General features: G+C 47.8%; 1 protein-coding gene across 1 annotated transcript in view; it reads right to left on the bottom strand.

The window, feature by feature from the left end:
• LOC144783826 (uncharacterized) overlaps positions 1-22,384 on the bottom strand; it is a 152,077-nt gene that overhangs the window by 25,976 nt on the left and 103,717 nt on the right. Inside the window, exon 3 of the mRNA XM_078662575.1 lies at positions 20,373-20,498. Within this exon, the coding sequence (XP_078518701.1) occupies positions 20,373-20,498 (126 nt within the window). The remainder of the gene's footprint in view (positions 1-20,372; positions 20,499-22,384) is intronic.

Below are 22,384 nucleotides of genomic sequence, written 5' to 3'. Positions count from 1 at the left end.
AAATAATTGTAGTAGTCATAGAGGTAGTGTAAGTCTGCTTCCTAGTAAGCAGTATCAGTGTCATAGGAAATGTAGAACATGAGTGAGCAAGAAGGGTAAGATATTACTAGTCCAGGATTGTGAAAATGATCTTCAACATTTTAATTCTGAAAGTTGCGGAAATACAAAATGACGGGATTGGCTTACAAGAATTCCAAGAGTTATAAATGGCTCTTACATGATTTGGCCTTGTGGAAACGTGTGGTAGAGAGCGAGAAGTCATTTATTGTATGTAACATATTTTTCAAAACGATGGAGGTTTTCTTTCAGAAAGTGGCGGGCTGAAAGTAATAACAGCACAACAGAGTGTAAGCTGTTCATAGGACATCCTTCGACGTCATGGAAAGTAAGTTAATTTTAAGGAGTTCTGAATTCTGATTTGTTATGTTGTATGGGTTTTTTAAACACAATCATTTTGATTGTGTTTTTTTTTCCCCGCTGTTATATGATGAATACCTTCAAGTCACTGTTTTTAGTGAAATTTGATACATTCTGAGAACAGCAAAAATAAACCATTTAACATGTATAATTAATTCTGTACTGTTTGTATTTATGATGTACATTTAGAACTGTGTAGGAGGCATGGAGAAGGAGAGGCTTCTGTAAGTGTCAAAGTTGTTGCATACAGTGCTCACATTCTACGTAGTCTTTCATATGATAGACTACATTTCCACAATGAGATACCTAAGCAAAGGAAACACAGGTGATATGATTGTGGAATGAGCAAAAAAAATTGCACGTTTTTCAATTATATTACCTGTGTTTCCTAACATTACACATCACATTGTGTAGATGAGGTTTAGGCCTGTTCCAGGAGACAGAGGAGGTCTGACATTTGTTCAAGAGTGCAGTGGACATGACTCACTTCGTTGGTAGGCCTGCACATGTATTATCTCCTCTGTATTCTTCAACAAATCTAAATTTCATCTGCAACCCTGAGTAGGACTTACCTGAAACAAATCTGTGGATAGGTTACACCTTATCGGCATCTTGAAACAATCATTTAAAATGTTAGGGTCAGATTTATGATGGCCGTGCGCCTCTTTTGCGCCGCTGTGGGTCACTTTTGTGTAAAAGATGCACCATGTTGCAAGATAGGTTTCAGTTCATCTCCAGCAAGATACCATCAGTTTAAAATGTATATAATTAGCATTGTGTAGGGGGCATGCAGAAGCTGAAGCTTTTGTAAGTGTCAAAGTTGTTGCATGCAGTGCTGCACTTCTGGGTACTGTTTCATATGCTGGACTACATCTGCACAATGAGATACCTAAGCAAAGTAAACACAAGTGATGTGATTGTGAAATGAGCAAAAGAAATTGCACGTTTTTCATTTACATCACCTGTGTTTCCTAAGTTTACGAATGACATTGTGCAGATGAAGTTTAGGTCTGTCCACGGACACAGAAGAGGTCTGGCCTTTGTTCAAGAGTGAAGTGGACATGACTTACTTCATTGGTAGGCTTTCACATGTATTATCTCCTTTGTATTCTTCAACAAGCGTAAATTTGATCTGCAACCCTGAGTAGGCCTCACCTTAAACAAACCTCTGGAGAGGCCACACCTTATCGTCATCCTGAATTAATCATTTAAAATGCTAGGGACAGATTTATGATAGGTGTATGCCTCTTTTGCGCCACTGTGCGTCACTTTTGTGACGCAGTGGCGGTGGAAAAGATTTGCTATGAGGCGACAAAATTACAAATTGATGCATCTAGGCAGATGTGTCATGCTGTAAAAAACCCGTGCCACATGAAACGATGCAGCAGTGATGCAAAAGATGCACCATGTTGCAAGACAGGCCTCACTTCATCTCCAACAAGATAAGAAGCTGAATCTTCTGTAAATGTCAAAATTGTTGTATACACTGCTCAACTTCTGTGTTCTCTTTGATATGCTAGACTCCATCTGCACTATGAGGTACCTAAGCAAAGGAAACACAGGTGATGTGATTGTGAAATGAGGAAAAGAAACTCCACATTTGTAAATGACATCACCTGTGTTTCCTAAGTTTACGAATGACATTGTGCAGATGAACTTTAGGTCTGTCCACGGACACAGAAGAGGTCTGGCCTTTGTTCAAGAGTGAAGTGGACATGACTTACTTCATTGGTAGGCCTTCACATGTATTATCTCCTCTGTACTCTTCAACAACTCGAAATTTCATTTGGAACCCTGAGTAGGCCTCACCTGAAACAAACCTCTGGATAGGACACATCTTATTGGCATCCTGAAACAATTATTTAAAATGTTAAGGGCAATTTTATGATGGCTTTGCACCTCTTTTGCGCTGCCATTGCATCACTGTTGTGAGACAGCAGCAGTGCAAAAGATGCACCATGTTGCAAGATAGGCCTCACTTCATCTGCATCAAGATACTGTTAGTTTAAAATGTATATTTTTAGGACTGTGTAGGGGCATGGAGAAGCAGAGGCTTCTGTAAGTGTCAAAGTTATTGAAAAACTGTTTGTCCTTCAATCTTTTCCCTTGTCTTTTCTAATTTTTAAATACATGTTTTAATATTTTTCAAATGTTTGTTCTCTCTTTCACAGATTGAAAGTATAAAAATTACAAGTGACTAAGTTAACCACAATTATAAGGTAAATGTTTTGTACTCTTTTCGTTACATTTCTATCACATTTAACTTCTATTAGTTTCACTACTTCATTTCTTTAACCCTCACTTTCCTGCCTTTGCTACTTCCCTCAATCCTTTCTCTATTACTTACTTACTCTACTCCTTCCACTATTTTTGTCAGTCCCTCTCTTCTCATACTTCGTCACTCTTGTTCACTCACTCTGTCTCTATTACTCTCACTGTTTCTGACTGATCACTCTTTCACTACTTGTTCATTATGCTTTCTCTCTGTAGTTCAAGCACAGTAAGGGGCATATTATCAACACAGGCAATACATTTATCAGTGTTTTTATCGGCAGAAAACTGCCGCAAAAGAGGCTTTAGCAGCAGTTTTCTTCCGGAAAAGCGGCTTTAGCGGCAGTTTTCTGGCGATAAAAGCAGTAATTATTGGCAGAAAACTGCCGCAAAAGCGTCTTTAGTGTCAGATTTCTGCTGATAAAAGCAGCAAAATTTGTATCGCCTATGTTGATAATATGCCCCTATGTTATGTACATTTCTTTGCTGTTTCAATCATTCCTTTTCTGTTACTTCTTCTTTTCTGCATTGTGTTTTTTCTCTCTGTTATTCCGATGTTTTAATCTTAATTTGATTATTCATTCACATTCTCTAAGAAACTCTTGTTTGTTATTCTTCTACTATCTTTTTTTTTTCTCACTTCCTTATCTATTTTGTTTTTCACAATTATACTCTCTTAAATCTTTTCTTCAGTAAATAGATCTATTAAACAGTATCTCTACTTTACTCCCTATAGCTGTCTTTCTTTTAACATAACTGTCTGTTTCCTTCCCTTATAATTACTCTTCTTTTTTTTTTTAAATTTTTTTTGGTTCGCTCCCGGTTCGCGTACCGGAGAGCGAACGGGGAAGCGAACCAAAAGAAATAGAGGTTGGCAGAGTTCCAAATATTCTACCAATTTTTTTATAACGGGGAGGTAGTTCTGAAAAGAACTTTTTTTTTATTGTTTTTGTTGTTTTATATTTTTTTTATTATTTTTCTGAACATTTTTTTACTTTTTTTGTATTTTCTGAACAGTTTTATTTTTTTTTTGTTTTTTTTTGGGGGGGGAAACGAAAACGATTCATTGTAAAGGGCTCAACAGGAGCAACAAAAAAAAAGAATTTATTGTCTGGGGCGTTTCGGACAAACATGATTGTCGATAGCTCTGTTGATCAGAGTGATGCTTCTTTCTCTGTAGCAAATGAACTGATTGCAATGCACGCACACTTGTTTCACTTCCCCGAATCTCATCTGTATATTTGGGACCAACTCCCTCGCCTCTGGTCCCGTCACTTCCTGCACAACTGATCTTCTGGCCATAGAAGGAGGATTATCTTGCTGGTCACGTAACTGCGCAGCACTGTAGTTGTTAGGATGCCACCTACTCATATGGCGATGCATCGTGTAATTGCCGTAACTGTACTTCTTCTCGGTGCCTCTGGACAGGCTTTCTTTACATATAAGGCAAGTTACGTACCGTGCATTGACTTTTTTTTGGCCCTGGGGATAAGTAAAAAATTGCCAAATATAATTTACTTTCACATGAGACCTCCTGGGCTCCTCACGCAAAAATTGCCTCTCTTGCTGCTCTTCCTCTTCTTCCTCTTCTTCCTCCTCTTGCTGAATGATAACTTCAGCAGGTGGTCCTCTCTTCTTTGGATGTGGTGGAGGTGGTGGGGAAGCACCAGCTGAAGCTACTAATGAAGCCATTGCTCACTAATCACAAAGGGTCTTTCTCTCACAAAGATGAAAGTCAGAGTGAGGAAAGAAGGAGCGGTTTTCATCATTTGGGAAAAACAATAGTTCTAAACCAATGAAAAGTGTTACTTTTAGGTCACATGACCTAGTCTTACATCATTAGGAAACCAAAAGTGAAATGAACCAATGAAAAGTGTTATTACCGAGTCACATGACTTGTTGTGGTTACGTTACGCGCTTTGGGCCGCGTCCCGGATCGCTCCCGGGAAGCAGCGTTTCGCGCCTCGGTTCGCATACCAGTTCGCTTCCGGGTACGCTACCTTGGCGCGTCATATGACGTATTACGCGACAACACGATACGTCACGCTGAAGCGACGCGTCACGATGTTGTTTTCTAACGCAGCAGTTGCGGAAACGGAACGTTTACCGGTTCGCGGACCGGGTCGCGGCACCAAATTGCGCTAACGGGAAGCTAACCGGTTCGCGTACCGGGAGTGAAACAAAAAATATAATTTTTAAAAAAAAGTATTAAAAACATGTAAAATATATTTTTTGATTTAAAGAAAAATACATTTTAAAGCTTTTGTTATTTGCTATTAAAAAACCATTGCAATTCACTGAAAAAACCATAGGTTATAGACCATATATAGTTAGGAATTAGCATTTAAAAAACCTTTTTTTACTCACACAAAACCATTGAAATTCCATATATAGTTAGTTGTACTAACTATATATCGCGCACCCGCAATCCACTGCTGATCATGTCACATATTACATCATTCATGACATGGTCAGTGACATCACTGATGACATCACTGATGACATCTCAAATGACATCACTGATGACATCACTGATGACATCACTGATGACATCTCAAATGACATCACTGATGACAACATCCAGTGACTGTATGTTTCTGTAAAGTTAAAATATGTCTTACATATTGAAGAATGAGTGGATGTATAAGTGTCTGGATGAAGGATTTATTAGGTGCATGATTGACTGTATGAGTGAGTGAATAAATGTGTGTCACTGAGTGCATGAGTTAGTGACTAAACTGTCTTAATTTGTGCATCATTATGTCTGTTGTTCTGTAAACTGCTGCATGTGTTGATCAGTAGCTATATGAGTAAGTATATGGATTATTGATTGGTTGCCCAAGTATTTGTATGGGAGACTGAGTGTGTGTGTGTGGGTGGCTGGGAGGTGTATGACTCTGTGCATAGATGTGTTAGCAGTTAATTCAATAGATGTATGGGTTCAAAAGTGCATGTGGAAACACCTGTATGGGCGGTTGACTGAGTGCATTGGTGAGTGAATGGATATCTCAGTGCTACATGTCAAAGTAAGTACATATGTAAAACACAGTACATGTGACAGTTGACATATATAAATAACTGTGCAGAAGAGCCAGTGAATGTGTGAGTGGCTGTATGGATCATTGTGTACTTGTATCAGGCATTGTAAAAGAGAGTAAATATGTTTTAGTATATGTTTGAATAAGTAAGGTGTGTATAACTGTATAGTTGAGGAAATGGAGGTGTGATTAATTCTTTGCATGACTGACTAAGTGTCTGAGTAACTCCATGGATGAGTGACAGTCTGTGAGTGTCTGTTTACACTGAGTGTATCTAAGGTTATATTAGAGTCTGAAGAGGTTAATCGTATTATCACATGAATGATGTCATCAGTGATGTGATCAGTAATGTCAAATGAGATGTCATCAATGATGTCAAATGAGATGTGATCAGTGATGTCATCAGTGATGTCATCAGTGATGTCATTTGAGATGTCATCAGTGATGTCATTTGAGATGTCATCAGTGATGTCATCAGTGATGTCATTTGAGATGTCATCAGTGATGTCATCAGTGATGTCACTGACCATGTCATGAATGATGTAATATGTGACATGATCAGCAGTGGATTGCGGGTGCGCGATATATAGTTAGTACAACTAACTATATATGGAATTTCAATGGTTTTGTGTGAGTAAAAAAAGGTTTTTTAAATGCTAATTCCTAACTATATATGGTCTATAACCTATGGTTTTTTCAGTGAATATATATATATATACATCAAAAGTTGCTCCAACGCATGAGGTGCCCACACGAAATGTTTCATTTTTCCTTTAATGTTGGCAGACTAACAAGATTCCATCGTGTCACAAATTCCAGCATTGCCTTCACGATAATATATTTCGCCAAACATGTTTCGGGCTCACGTAGCCCTTGTTCACTGACTGAGGCAAATGGAGTCGAGCATCAGGGGTTATCCACGCACCTGCATGTTTTAAATGTTCCGCCCAGTGGGCGTGTGCAACAACTGCATCTTGGTAGATTGAGTTCTACAGTTAATGTTTTTTACGATCTGTGATGCCATCCTCTCCTACTTTACTGCTGTTTAAAACCGTAGTGGCTGCACAATGGAATTCGTGTCATTTTCATGTCTTTTCCAACAGGACATATCGTACTTACAGCGCACTCTTCTGTAGAACTCAATCAACCAAGATGCAGTTGAATTAGGTGCGAGCTTTTACCCATTCACTCTTATGTGTAGCTTTGTGGATTAGTGATCGATATGTTCTCTAAGTGAGAGGGTAATCTGCAGAGGGGATTAAACGCATGTGTATTACAACAACCTACTGGGTGGAAGATAATGTTATTGAAACTCCCAGGGTCAGAAGTAAACAAGCATTGGTATAGCCATTAGGTCTCGCCTTTGAGACCTTATAAGTATTTAGCCATGAGAAGTACTTATTTAAAGTGTTATAGGCTTTTGCTTCAGTTCTATTGACAGCGAAACGCATTTCCTTCCAAAAACAATCGCTTATATGAATTGCCAGACCTGAGACACTTGTTGTGCATTTTAAATACAAAACATTTACAGTGCAGAGCAAATAGCGCATTAAACACGGATTTAATTCATTAGAAAGAACTGTGATTAAAACATTAAACAATGTATGGAGCAGTCTCACATTTGCAAGTTTATTAACATGGGCAGGGCCGGTTCTAGGATTTGCGAGGCCCTGGGCTAAAAGGGAACGTGCAAGGCCCCCTCATTTAGATAAGTGGCCCCGTGCAAGGAGACCATTCACAGACACTGTGGGGGGCCCATTGTCCAGCATTTTGGCGTCCCCACAGTTTTAACTTTTACTCCACAAGCATTTCTCACACCTTCAGTCTGATAGGTGTGAGAATTAAAATTGATTGTGGTCTAAAAGTTAAAACTGTGGAGGCGCCAAAATGCTGGACAATGGGCCCCCCACAGTGTCTGTGAATGGTCTCCTTGCAATTGAGGGAGCGTCTCCCTACCCTATGCCTCCAGACAGACACCATGCCTGAGAGGCCCGGGAAGGGGGCCCCCTCCAATGGACCTTAATTGCAGGCGACACCTTTCTTTGTAATAGATAGCCAAGGAAACAACAGGACACATCTCCAGTGCGTGGCCCCATGCTGGTGGGCTGAGTGCGAGGCCCTGTGCAGCCGCCCACGCTGCCCATGCCTAGCGCCGGCCCTGAACATGGGAAGAAAGAAGAAAACAAGCAGCAAGCGGGAGGGGGTTGGGGAACGAACAGGCGCCCCCCTTGCGAATCGTCTGACATTTGATCTTGGTCTTTGCCTGCACAGCAAATGTGACGAGATAAGAGGACGAGACAAGCAGGAAACAGATAAAACAAGCCAAGGCAATCAAGGGAAACTGTTTGTTTGTAAACTAAAGATTCCATCTATGTGTGTAAACTATAAATGCTAAGAGTGTTTTGTTAGAAAAGTAAACAAAAACATCATTACGAACACAGAGGCCGAGGGAATAGAGAGAAACTGTGTGTTTGTAAACTAAACATGTCAGCTGAGTGCATTGTATGGGACTCTCACGGACGCCTGCACTACAGCTGCTGACCTCGGACTTGGACCGTAAAACCCACAGCTAGCGGAACCCGCTTCGCGGGTCCCGCGTCGCAGGAGGGGGTGAACGCAGCTTGTACCTTGCTGGGCGGTGAGTGTGCGACAGGGCTGCGAGCTGCAACCCGGACTCAGTTTCCAGGAGTCCCGGGTTGCTCAGGCCGTTCCAGCTGGCCCGCTCTCCCTGACCGCCCCGCCCAGCCCCACCGGCTTCATAATCTGCCCTGATTGTATTCCTCCCTGGGACTCTCACGGACGCCTGCACTACAGCTGCTGACCTCGGACTTGGACCGTAAAACCCACAGCTAGCGGAACCCGCTCCGCGGGTCCCGCGTCGCAGGAGGGGGTGAACGAAGCTTGTACCTTGCTGGGCGGTGAGTGTGCGACAGGGCTGCGAGCTGCAACCCGGACTCAGTTCCCAGGAGTCCCGGGTTGCTCAGGCCGTTCCAGCTGGCCCGCTCTCCCTGACCGCCCCGCCCAGCCCCACCGGCTTCATAATCTGCCCTGATTGTATTCCTCCCTGGGACTCTCACGGACGCCTGCACTACAGCTGCTGACCTCGGACTTGGACCGTAAAACCCACAGCTAGCGGAACCCGCTCCGCGGGTCCCGCGTCGCAGGAGGGGGTGAACGAAGCTTGTACCTTGCTGGGCGGTGAGTGTGCGACAGGGCTGCGAGCTGCAACCCGGACTCAGTTCCCAGGAGTCCCGGGTTGCTCAGGCCGTTCCAGCTGGCCCGCTCTCCCTGACCGCCCCGCCCAGCCCCACCGGCTTCATAATCTGCCCTGATTGTATTCCTCCCTGGGACTCTCACGGACGCCTGCACTACAGCTGCTGACCTCGGACTTGGACCGTAAAACCCACAGCTAGCGGAACCCGCTCCGCGGGTCCCGCGTCGCAGGAGGGGGTGAACGAAGCTTGTACCTTGCTGGGCGGGGAGTGTGAGACAGGGCTGCGAGCTGCAACCCGGACTCAGTTTCCCAGGAGTCCCGGGTTGCTCAGGCCGTTCCAGCTGGCCCGCTCTCCCTGACCGCCCCGCCCAGCCCCACCGGCTTCATAATCTGCCCTGATTGTATTCCTCCCTGGGACTCTCACGGACGCCTGCACTACAGCTGCTGACCTCGGACTTGGACCGTAAAACCCACAGCTAGCGGAACCCGCTCCGCGGGTCCCGCGTCGCAGGAGGGGGTGAACGAAGCTTGTACCTTGCTGGGCGGTGAGTGTGCGACAGGGCTGCGAGCTGCAACCCGGACTCAGTTTCCCAGGAGTCCCGGGTTGCTCAGGCCGTTCCAGCTGGCCCGCTCTCCCTGACCGCCCCGCCCAGCCCCACCGGCTTCATAATCTGCCCTGATTCTATTCCTCCCTGGGACTCTCACGGACGCCTGCACTACAGCTGCTGACCTCGGACTTGGACCGTGAACGAAGCTTGTACCTTGCTGGGCGGTGAGTGTGCGACAGGGCTGCGAGCTGCAACCCGGACTCAGTTCCCAGGAGTCCCGGGTTGCTCAGGCCGTTCCAGCTGGCCCGCTCTCCCTGACCGCCCCGCCCAGCCCCACCGGCTTCATAATCTGCCCTGATTGTATTCCTCCCTGGGACTCTCACGGACGCCTGCACTACAGCTGCTGACCTCGGACTTGGACCGTAAAACCCACAGCTAGCGGAACCCGCTCCGCGGGTCCCGCGTCGCAGGAGGGGGTGAACGAAGCTTGTACCTTGCTGGGCGGGGAGTGTGAGACAGGGCTGCGAGCTGCAACCCGGACTCAGTTTCCCAGGAGTCCCGGGTTGCTCAGGCCGTTCCAGCTGGCCCGCTCTCCCTGACCGCCCCGCCCAGCCCCACCGGCTTCATAATCTGCCCTGATTGTATTCCTCCCTGGGACTCTCACGGACGCCTGCACTACAGCTGCTGACCTCGGACTTGGACCGTAAAACCCACAGCTAGCGGAACCCGCTCCGCGGTTCCCGCGTCGCAGGAGGGGGTGAACGAAGCTTGTACCTTGCTGGGCGGTGAGTGTGCGACAGGGCTGCGAGCTGCAACCCGGACTCAGTTTCCCAGGAGTCCCGGGTTGCTCAGGCCGTTCCAGCTGGCCCGCTCTCCCTGACCGCCCCGCCCAGCCCCACCGGCTTCATAATCTGCCCTGATTCTATTCCTCCCTGGGACTCTCACGGACGCCTGCACTACAGCTGCTGACCTCGGACTTGGACCGTAAAACCCACAGCTAGCGGAACCCGCTCCGCGGGTCCCGCGTCGCAGGAGGGGGTGAACGAAGCTTGTACCTTGCTGGGCGGTGAGTGTGCAACAGGGCTGCGAGCTGCAACCCGGACTCAGTTTCCCAGGAGTCCCGGGTTGCTCAGGCCGTTCCAGCTGGCCCGCTCTCCCTGACCGCCCCGCCCAGCCCCACCGGCTTCATAATCTGCCCTGATTGTATTCCTCCCTGGACTCTCACGGACGCCTGCACTACAGCTGCTGACCTCGGACTTGGACCGTAAAACCCACAGCTAGCGGAACCCGCTCCGCGGGTCCCGCGTCGCAGGAGGGGGTGAACGAAGCTTGTACCTTGCTGGGCGGTGAGTGTGCGACAGGGCTGCGAGCTGCAACCCGGACTCAGTTCCCAGGAGTCCCGGGTTGCTCAGGCCGTTCCAGCTGGCCCGCTCTCCCTGACCGCCCCGCCCAGCCCCACCGGCTTCATAATCTGCCCTGATTGTATTCCTCCCTGGGACTCTCACGGACGCCTGCACTACAGCTGCTGACCTCGGACTTGGACCGTAAAACCCACAGCTAGCGGAACCCGCTCCGCGGGTCCCGCGTCGCAGGAGGGGGTGAACGAAGCTTGTACCTTGCTGGGCGGGGAGTGTGCGACAGGGCTGCGAGCTGCAACCCGGACTCAGTTTCCCAGGAGTCCCGGGTTGCTCAGGCCGTTCCAGCTGGCCCGCTCTCCCTGACCGCCCCGCCCAGCCCCACCGGCTTCATAATCTGCCCTGATTGTATTCCTCCCTGGGACTCTCACGGACGCCTGCACTACAGCTGCTGACCTCGGACTTGGACCGTAAAACCCACAGCTAGCGGAACCCGCTCCGCGGGTCCCGCGTCGCAGGAGGGGGTGAACGAAGCTTGTACCTTGCTGGGCGGTGAGTGTGCGACAGGGCTGCGAGCTGCAACCCGGACTCAGTTTCCCAGGAGTCCCGGGTTGCTCAGGCCGTTCCAGCTGGCCCGCTCTCCCTGACCGCCCCGCCCAGCCCCACCGGCTTCATAATCTGCCCTGATTCTATTCCTCCCTGGGACTCTCACGGACGCCTGCACTACAGCTGCTGACCTCGGACTTGGACCGTAAAACCCACAGCTAGCGGAACCCGCTCCGCGGGTCCCGCGTCGCAGGAGGGGGTGAACGAAGCTTGTACCTTGCTGGGCGGTGAGTGTGCGACAGGGCTGCGAGCTGCAACCCGGACTCAGTTTCCCAGGAGTCCCGGGTTGCTCAGGCCGTTCCAGCTGGCCCGCTCTCCCTGACCGCCCCGCCCAGCCCCACCGGCTTCATAATCTGCCCTGATTGTATTCCTCCCTGGGACTCTCACGGATGCCTGCACTACAGCTGCTGACCTCGGACTTGGACCGTAAAACCCACAGCTAGCGGAACCCGCTCCGCGGGTCCCGCGTCGCAGGAGGGGGTGAACGAAACTTGTACCTTGCTGGGCGGTGAGTGTGCGACAGGGCTGCGAGCTGCAACCCGGACTCAGTTCCCAGGAGTCCCAGGTTGCTCAGGCCGTTCCAGCTGGCCCGCTCTCCCTGACCGCCCCGCCCAGCCCCACCGGCTTCATAATCTGCCCTGATTGTATTCCTCCCTGGGACTCTCACGGACGCCTGCACTACAGTTGCTGACCTCGGACTTGGACCGTAAAACCCACAGCTGGCGGAACCCGCTCCGCGGGTCCCGCGTCGCAGGAGGGGGTGAACGAAGCTTGTACCTTGCTGGGCGGTGAGTGTGCGACAGGGCTGCGAGCTGCAACCCGGACTCAGTTTCCCAGGAGTCCCGGGTTGCTCAGGCCGTTCCAGCTGGCCTGCTCTCCCTGACCGCCCCGCCCAGCCCCACCGGCTTCATAATCTGCCCTGATTGCATTCCTCCCTGGGACTCTCACGGACGCCTGCACTACAGCTGCTGACCTCGGACTTGGACCGTAAAACCCACAGCTAGCGGAACCCGCTCCGCGGGTCCCGCGTCGCAGGAGGGGGTGAACGAAGCTTGTACCTTGCTGGGCGGTGAGTGTACGACAGGGCTGCGAGCTGCAACCCGGACTCAGTTTCCCAGGAGTCCCGGGTTGCTCAGGCCGTTCCAGCTGGCCCGCTCTCCCTGACCACCCCGCCCAGCCCCACCGGCCTTACAATACTTCTATAAGTACGAGACTCATACGCTGCACGGGAGCGCGCGGGAGCGCCCGGGTTAAGCCCGGGACAAGGGCGGGACCGTCTGTGGCCGTCCGGGGCCGACGGAGGCCGGGCTGGGCCAGCCCCTTAACATCTGCAGTTTAGTGACCCGTGCCTGGCCATACGCTGGATATGGCGACAGAAGAGGAAACCCCAGGGAAAAAAGGTAGATTACGCAACGGTTCATTGGAGAATTACTTCCCCAAGAAGAGCGAGGGAGAAAAGGATTCTATTCTAGCGGAGCGTAGGGCAGAGCGGCGTCGCTCAGTCGAGAGCTTGAAACATAGACCCCTCATTGACAGTTCCTTGTTGGATTTGACCCGGGAGGGAGGTTCTGTAGATTTGAGTGTGGATAACGCTAGCCAAGAAGGCGTCCCCTTATTGTTCCGTGACTTTGTATCCACACCCGATTTTCCTCTGGATAACATTATAACTGTTTCTCCCACCCCTAGTCCTAATTGTGCCTTTGCCACATCTAATCCCAGGAAACAAAAACCAAAGCTTTTAATTGCGGCCCAGATCCACCGCCCACCACCTAGTAAAAAAAGAAAGAAACTTAGGGTGGCACCTGGTAAAGTCAAAACCCCGCATACTGAGTTTGGCAAAGGGTCAAAAACCCCCATTTTATCTGATATCACCACAGTAGTAGAACAGGATTTTATACCAGCAGTAGTACTACCATTGGGTCATAGCCCGTCTGAAGTAGTTATACAGACAGTGGTTCCTGATGATAATACTGGAGCTGCAGTAGCTGTTACTTCATCTCCCCCCCCATTGATGGGAAATTTGGAGTTCTTGTTGAGATCTCTCCTTTTACCTATCAATGAGTCTATTAAAAAGGTGGAAATCAGACTGACCATACTGGAAGCCACCATAACTAGCATGGCCACTCTGACTAAAACCAAGGGGAGCGGGGTGGCGCATCTTACACCCTCGACATTGCCCCCTTCTAATTTAGTTCAAAAAAACCCTCCCGCCCCAGCTCAGCCGGCCAAGCAAACTCTACAGCCCCAGGGTAGAGTTGATCTCTCCCCCCAAAACGCACCGCCCCCAAATCAACCAAAGCCACCAGGAACCGATTTAGGTGATGCCCCTAATAAATCAAATTTAAAGGCCACGACAAGCAGCAATCAGAACATCCAAGGGGTAGGTCGGAATAACAAGATACCACATAAAAAGGTCCCACAAGTGGAAATTCCCCCAGAAGCAGCACCCTTTGTGGTGGTCTTGACAGGGGTCCCTCAGTTAGCGGAAAATAAGAAGGAGGGATACGTTGACCTCAAGAATAAAATTATTCATTGGCTGAGAACGTACAGGCCGATAGCGCCCAATATAGATGGGGACATAGTCCATGTTAGACGGATTAATTGGCTGGGGAGGAGAACTAAAAATATAGAGGGGGACATAGTGGTGGTTAATTTTAGAGATCCTCGGGCTGTTGATTATATTTTAAACTGGCCAACAGGAAACGGGGAAACCTGCATCACCCCTCGAGCCTTAACATATTTCTACCCCAGGACAGAGGCTACCCCTTGTAAACATCCAAATATATTTCAATCTTATAGGCCTTCTTTAACCTTGCCTCATAATAACAACTATCCCCAGCATGGACAACATTTTGCCTTGGTGCCTGATCAGCACCTTCCGTGGTCCAGGGTCCCTTATAGACATATGAGTAACCACGACACCAGGATGAGTCGTTTGAGACCTTTTACCCCGCTGGACACATACAATCGGTTTTCTCAGCTCTCTGGGCTGGAAGATTGCGATTGAAGTTCAGCGTCCGGGGGGGAGTCAAGTGAACTCCGTGAGGGGGAGACCTCACGAAGTCCCTGTGGCAGTGTAGATATGGAGGAAGTTGGGCCACCCTCAACTGTTATTACTAACAACATTACTGAGGCTTCTATGTCAGCTAGTCCTTTGACTAGCATGGATGGCTGTCCTGTGACCACTATCCCCCTGGCACAGGAGGGGGGGTGCTGTATGACCAGGGTGGACAATGAGGGCGGGACCGGAGAGGGATATACCTTAGTGCCAAAAGGAAGGCGGGTAATAAGCCTCCTTTCCTGGAACATTGCGGGGTTAAAAAGGAAGTTAGAAATACCAGAGTGGCACATGTTCATTGAGAGGTTCGATGTTTGCCTGTTTCAGGAAACTTGGAGCCTATCTCCGCTACACAAAGCGGGGTATACCACCCACTTTCTTCCAGCAGTAGGTAAGGGAAAGGGTAGACCAGCGGGGGGCCTTACGGTCTGGATCAAAATAGAACTGGATTGGGTGGTTACACGCCACACCCTGGAGTGTAACGATATTCTCCACCTTTCCTGTAGAGGAAAGGTGGAGGGTAGTAGGCTTGATCTTTTTAATGTTTACGCTAGAGGGGCCCCTGGGGACTCTGCCTCTCTAACTTTAACAGCTCTGGACTCCGCTTTAGCCAATTGTCCGTTATCAGCAAAGATCATCGTGGGGGGTGATTTTAATTGTACGTTTGAACCCCTCCTCGGAGATGATCCCTTGGGCATCGAAGAGGAGGATTCAAAATGGTCCATTCCTACATTATCCCTGCCCCCGATTAGGAAATGGTCAGCTAGGGCAATTCAAATCAATGCACTGACCAGGGACCACAAGCTAAGAGCCCTTAACGGTAGGACTATATCTGATCAGGTAGGGGCACTGACCTTCAATAGACTTACTGGGCCGTCCCGAATTGACTACATCCTAATGGATGTTAGTTTTTGGGCAGACCTTATTGATATGGAGGTCTACCCAAGTCAGGATAGCGACCATAATCCCCTGTGTTGCAAGTTTAACTGGGTTACCCTAAAAGACAGGAGGGCGAAAGTCACCTCAAAAACATCTAAGGAGGTTATCCCATATAATAACAATCGTAGACTGAAATGGGATAAGGCTAAACTCAAGGAGGACGATCTAGGGGCCATTAAATCCTTGGTGGAGCGCTTGACTTCAGATCTGGAGGTCTGGATTGGTGAAGACCCGACCAGCAGGCTTCCTTATCCCTCCCTTGATTCTGCTTATAAAGCCACACTAGACCACGTTGGTCAATTCTTTACCTCGAAAGGGAAAAGCAATAGGGCTACTATTGTACCCCCCACTCTTACTAAACCTTGGTATACTGACCAGTGTAAGGGTAAAAGAAAAAAACTGACAAAAGCCCTGATTTCGGGGGACCCCTTGCTGGTTAGAGCGGCCAGGAAGGATTACCTGAAAGCATTATCACTGGCCAAACGCGAGTGGGAGGAACAGCATTGGCAGGACCTATCCAATGCCGTGAGCAGTAGGAACCCGAACCTTTTTTGGGATTTGATTAATAGATCTAGACAGAGGAAATCGCAACCATTGGCTGCACACATAACTAGTCAGCAATGGTTTGATCATTTCTCATCCCTGTATGGAGGCATTGAGGAAACAACCAGCCCTGGGGCTGATAGTCTGGGTGAGGGGGATCCCTTAGGGCTGGACGACCTTCCATTTACGACCACAGAGGTAGTGGCGGCGATTAGACATCTAACCCCCAAGAAAGCAGCAGGACAGGACGGGATTCCTGGAGATCTGTTGATAGTGGAGCCACAGGTCTGGGCCAAATTAATAGCCATAATAATGAATCTGATTACTAGGGGCCATCAGGTGCCAGATTCTTGGAAAGGAGCAGAGGTAGTAACCGTGTTCAAGAAGGGGGCTAGAGATGACCCTGCAAACTACAGACCTATCAGTTTGATAGACATAATTCAGAAAGTGGTTGGCAGGGTCATCATCTCTAGAGTAGGAGATTGAATGGAGGAGGCCAGTATTCTTTCCCACTTACAAGCGGGTTTTAGAAGAAAGGTAAGCACGATGGACCAGGTCTTTCGCTTTTTTGTTATCTATTGGAAGGCAGTGACCATCAAGAAAGGCAGTTTATATATGGCCTTCATAGATCTCAAAACAGCTTTCGACCTGGTCCCTCGCGCAAAATTATGGAAAATCCTAGGGGAGATGGGATTTCCCAGTGGTCTCCTTAATCTAATCGTAAAGCTCCACGAGGGGAATTACGCGAGGGTTAGATGGGGATCCCAGGGACAATTAACAGATAGGGTCCCTGTGAGGAGAGGAGTACGCCAGGGCTGCGTTATGGCTCCGACCCTTTTCTCCCTATTCGTGAATGGAGTGGTGGACCATCTGAAGGGGGAGGAGGCGGATGCCCCATCCCTGGCGGGGGAAAGAATCCCCACCTTACTCTTCGCCGATGATACCTTATTAATCTCCAAATCCCCAGTGGGTCTGCAAAAACTCTTGAACCGGTTTAGCTCCTTCTGTACCACCCGAGGCTTAACTATTAACACCTCAAAAACTAGATTGATGGCATTCTCCCCCTCCAAAAGATTCAAAAATAATTTCCTGCTCAATGGTGTTCCTTTGGAGTTGGTTGAGTCTTTTGATTATCTTGGTGTCCGGATAAACAGTCGCATGTCTTGGAAGAATCATTTGGCCAAAATGCTACTCAGTCACCAAAGAGTATCCGGGGTGACTTTGAGGGAGCTCCGCGAATCACGCAGTAAACCTGTCTCCCCTGCCATGGCCATTTATGAGGGCCAGATTCTCCCTGCGGCATTATATGGCTCTGAACTCTGGGGGTTTGAAAATGTGTCTAATCTATCGACAGCGGAAAATAACTTTCTAAGGAAGGTGGTGGCTCTTCCTACTTCCACCCCATTGATCCCCCTGAGACTAGATCTGGGTAGAAGAGCACTAAAGGACTTGGTAAGGCTTCGCCCGTTGCTCTTTTGGACTCGTTTGAGAAGAACTGCCGAGCTTGAAAAATATGCTGAAGGGCTTGATGAACTTCTGCTACTGGACACGGGTAAAAAAATAGTATGGCTGAATAGACTGAAAGACCTGGCTCTTAACCTGGGGCTAAGGGATGCATGGGAGTCACAATCGCCACCACCCAAGGAAGTGATCAAAAAGCTATATTGGGACTGGGTTCAGAATAATGCGATGAGGGCTGCGGATGGGGGCTCACTCACGGATCAATTTTTGTTATTTAAGTGTGTGAGGAAATTGGAGCCCTTCCTCGACCTGATAACTAAACCTCTAGATCGAGCGTTATACCTAAAATTGCGTTATGGGACGCTTCCGGTGCATGATTTCACGGTGAGGTGGTCAAACTCTGGTGCCCCCCTGCGTTCATGCCCTGGCTGTGTGGCACCAAAGGAGTCTGTGGCCCATTTGTTTTTTGCCTGCCCAGCTTACAAAGGAGCACGGAATCTTTGGTTGAAACCAGTCTGCAGGGAACTGGGGTTGAGGTGTCATAACCAGGCACTTCGTGTACTCTCTACGGACACTTCATCTTCCATCATGATTTGCGGGGTGGCAAAATTCTTGGGTAGTGTGTGGTTGACGCGCTCCAGATTATTGAAACTGCGTCCGGGGGTCTCAACGGTCTAATGCTGCATTTGTTGGTAGCAAACTAGTGACTGCTGTGTATCTTCTTTTATTCGTTTTAATAATTTTATGGAGAAATGGTAAATGTATATGCATATGTATTTCTTTTATGGTGATTAATTTGCCGAATAAAGATTATATGAATTGTGAATTGCATTGTATTTGGAAAAGATAAAAAACACAACTTGCTAATTGACGATCCGAGGCAACAGTAAAGAATAGAGAGCCAAAAATAACGAAGGGCCAGCTGGAAAAGACTGAGTGTAAGGGGGAGTGGGATGACGGTCGAACAGCTGCTTGGGGTCAATCTGCAGCAGCGGTTAGGCACTGTATACAGGAGTGTTTGTATAAAGGAGGAGTACATACATATCTGCTGCTTGGAGTGGGTGAAGCTCAAGTTGACGATGCAGCACTGCACTGGCTCGGTGATGCAGCTGAAGCGTTCCTCCACCCGCTCGAAAGCCAAGCTCTCAGCTACACATTTGGCTGCGCAGTCCAGCAGCGACTCTGGCAGTCCTGGGGCCAGACAGAGACGAGGAAGAGCCGGCCGGAGAAACACGGTGCAACATCAAATACGCCCGCAAACAGAGGCGCGTGACGGGTGCGGTGGCAACTCGACTATGGCGGGTCCAGGACACAACAGAGGAGGATGGGCCTGTCTAAAGAAGAAGAAAGAAAAAAAAGAGTGCGCCGAAAACTACATACTTAACCAAACGAGTAGGGAGACATGTAATGGGGGCGTGACCATGGAAGGAACAGCACACCAAAAGGTGGAACAAATAGCAACGTTTCACTGATGAAAAGTAAGGAATTTTGAAAGGCGCACAAAGAAATGAATGAAAAGCGATGGGCGTGATGAAAGCCTGTACAGTAGATAAAGCATGTCTTGAAGAGACAGCGCATGTGCTGCCTAGGCGAGACCTAAATAGATGTGAGGGATAATTCGACCCTCTAGCGGACGTCAAAATGTTTCTTTCTACTCAACCCTCCAAGGCAGTATTATTGGCATTCATGTGAACTGAGGGGCACACTTTGCTATGAATATTGAGAAGAAATTGTTAATATGAATAGGTCCACCCCTCATCTGATGTTGTCAGGGGACAATAGCGTGCAGAGGCATAAACTAAGCTAGAGTCTTGACCTACACACTCCAACATCAAGAATATCAAGAATATTGAACTACACTTTTGAAATACATCTCAGATGACTGAGGTAAACACCCAACATCTCAGACAACCAAACATCAGATGCATGTTGGACCTATTCATATTACTAATTTAATCTCACTATTCATAGCTCACACAGTAACCTCTTACACACCCTCAGTGCTCACATACTAGTTCACTGTCTCACGCATTCTCACTCACTGTGTCACTCACACTATGTCACTCACTGTCTCACTCACAGGCACACGCTGTCTCAGTTACATACTTTATCTCATTTAGTGTCTCACTCACTCGCATTGTTTAATCCACTGTCACTCACTGTCTCTCATTTATTTTTCCACTGGCATGCACACTTTCTCGCTCACTGTCTGACAAACTCACTCACTCTCTCAAACAGGTTTAACAACATTGTCACGCACTTTCTCACTCCGTGTCACTCTGTCTCACTGACTCACTCACATGCTCGCATTGCCTCACACACTGTTTCACCTCACTGTATCACTCCCTCTCACTCATTGTCTTACTCACATGCTCACATTGTCTCACCCACTGGCCCACTAGCTGTCACTCTGAATGCCGATTTCACAAACCAGTCTCACTCACATGCTCACTCTTTTACTCACTATCTTATTCACTGTCTCACTCACAGACATTTTCTTACCCCAAGCCATGAACACATTTAAATTAGGATTCTGGATAGCCCCGATCACCACAGGGCTTAAGCCTGAAGTGCTTGGACCTACCTTTAGCTGCATCGCATCACAGCTGGGGCGGTACAGAGACGTGACATGCCCCTAAGACCAGGGTTGGCAAAGTCCTTCATGTCTCTGCACCAGCCGGAGGTCACTGCCTATCAATGCCTGTCTCATGCTGCTTATTACAGCTTATTACTCACCATTAATACAGAAGAAAAACGGGGCAGAAAATAAGAAGGTCCCCAATGACCACATGAATGAGCCGCTCCTGAGTCCTGCCACTCCCAGGATTCAGAATTACCCATCAGCCCATGGCCTATCACCTAGTTTGCATCACATAATTCTCAAAAAGGAAGGGATGTCCACATGACGGATGGCTGGTTTACCTGTCCTCCTTCTTTCATGAAGTCTTGTGGCAGTTGATCATGAGTCTCATTCATCTTGCAGCAGCCCAAACAGTCCCTGAGAGTTTCATTCTCTTCAGAGTCATAGTCCATATCTGGCAGCTCCACCTGGGGATATAAAGCATAGATATGTTGAGTCTTGTCCCAGATTGTGCTTGCCATTTTTGGAGACCTGTTGTTTGTCAGTCATGCAAAAAACAGATGAAAACTTGTGCTACCTAAATCAAGTTTTCTTCTTTGTACAGGATTAAGCCTATCATACAAATGTGTGCTTACACAAGAGTTCAGTATAGGGTTAGGATGTTGTCTGAAACTGTAGCCAGTTGTGAGAAGTAAAATACCAATTTTCAGGGAACAGATACATTACATATGTGATTACTACAGGAACTGCTCAAGATTACAAGATGTGAAGGAGGGTGGAACCTAGTCTTTCCTCCCTTCCTTGATCCTTCTTAGACACCCTGGGGTCGATTCCGATCCCGTAAAAAGCGCTCCGAATCGTCGTACGGAGCATTTTTTTCCTTACGATTCGTACCCGTAACCGTCTCCGTACGAACGACGTAGTACGATCCACACCCGATGCAGCTATCTGTCCGAATCGTACCAGGGACCGTACGAATGAAATCCCCGTACGAATTGCCCTCGGAAGCCGCTGTACATGACGTCCATACGTTTCGCAGCAGCTTTTTACGACCCGGCAAGTACGATCCGTGTTGTGTACGCTCCGGGAGCTGGAAACTGTCGTACAGTCAGAGTTTGCCCCAAAACAGGTACGGAACGGCCCCCCCGGGTACGCCGCGTACCCCCCATGATCGCAAGGGTATGTGCCGTATCCCTGCGATCATGGGGGTACGTGCCGTACACCCAGCGTACATGGGGTACGTGCCGTACCCCATGTACGCTGGGTGTTCGGCACGTACCCACCATGTACGCTGGGTGTACGACACGTACCCCCATGATCGCAGGGGTACGGCGCGTACCCCTGCGATCATGGGGGGTACGCGCCGTACGGTGTGTAGGTGATCGTGCGCTTTTCTGTACGAATCGACGTGGACCGTACGAATCGCGTCCGGGTCGCCCGATCGGGATCGGAATCGTCCGGTCGCACGGATGCGAGTCGTACAGACGGAGATTTTTAACGGATCGAAATCGACCCCCCTGTGTCTACACAGCGCCATCTCCGTACATAAGAAAATTACTGTATTGTTTAATCAGGTTTTACGTTTTTTGTAAACTTATTTTTTTGCTTGTTTGATGATTTATTTATTTTACATTTTAGTATGTAGCAGCAACATACATCCCTTTCCTTCCATTCGTAAAAAAATTAATTTACCGACAGTTACACATGTATGCTACATAAAAAACAAGTAACTTTTAATTCCTTTATACTTCTACTTCTGACTGCTGAATACCAACTCAAAACTAACTCTATATTTAGATATTCGAAGAAACATACCATTTTGGGAGTTGGAGTGTGCATGCAGATGGAAAAACGACAATATTTGAAACAGTGGTGTGAGCTGAGGGCCTAAGATTTAAATTTGGATCCTTATCATTGCTCACTCATAGGGGTTTTTGACATGTTTCAGTACACCTAGCATGTTGCTGTTCCGAATTCCTGCATGGTGGGGGGAGGGGAGGAGGGGAGAGATTGGCTGGTTACGGTGACGTTATAGTTACATATGGTAATAATATCTTACTTTACAAAAAGAAAAACCTTTGAAATTCACTGGAAAAAAATAAACTTAAATTCCCATTATAGTCAGATGAAAATGTCTGTTAAAACATAACATTTTATTTCAAATCTTTTTTATTAAGAGAAGCAGTATTTTACAAAATCGAAAACAAAAACATACACTTAATTACATTCATGAGCCAATGCAACCTGAGTTTCACAATTTAAATATAGTGCATCAAGACCATTTAAACAAATGATTCTCTATCGATGAAACAATGAACAATATACACAAATATATGCAATTATTGATCAAAAG

The sequence above is a fragment of the Lissotriton helveticus genome, chromosome 10 (genome assembly GCF_964261635.1).
Source record: "Lissotriton helveticus chromosome 10, aLisHel1.1, whole genome shotgun sequence".
In the NCBI taxonomy this organism is placed as follows: Eukaryota; Metazoa; Chordata; class Amphibia; order Caudata; family Salamandridae; genus Lissotriton; species Lissotriton helveticus.
This window is presented reverse-complemented; position numbering and strand designations above follow the sequence as displayed.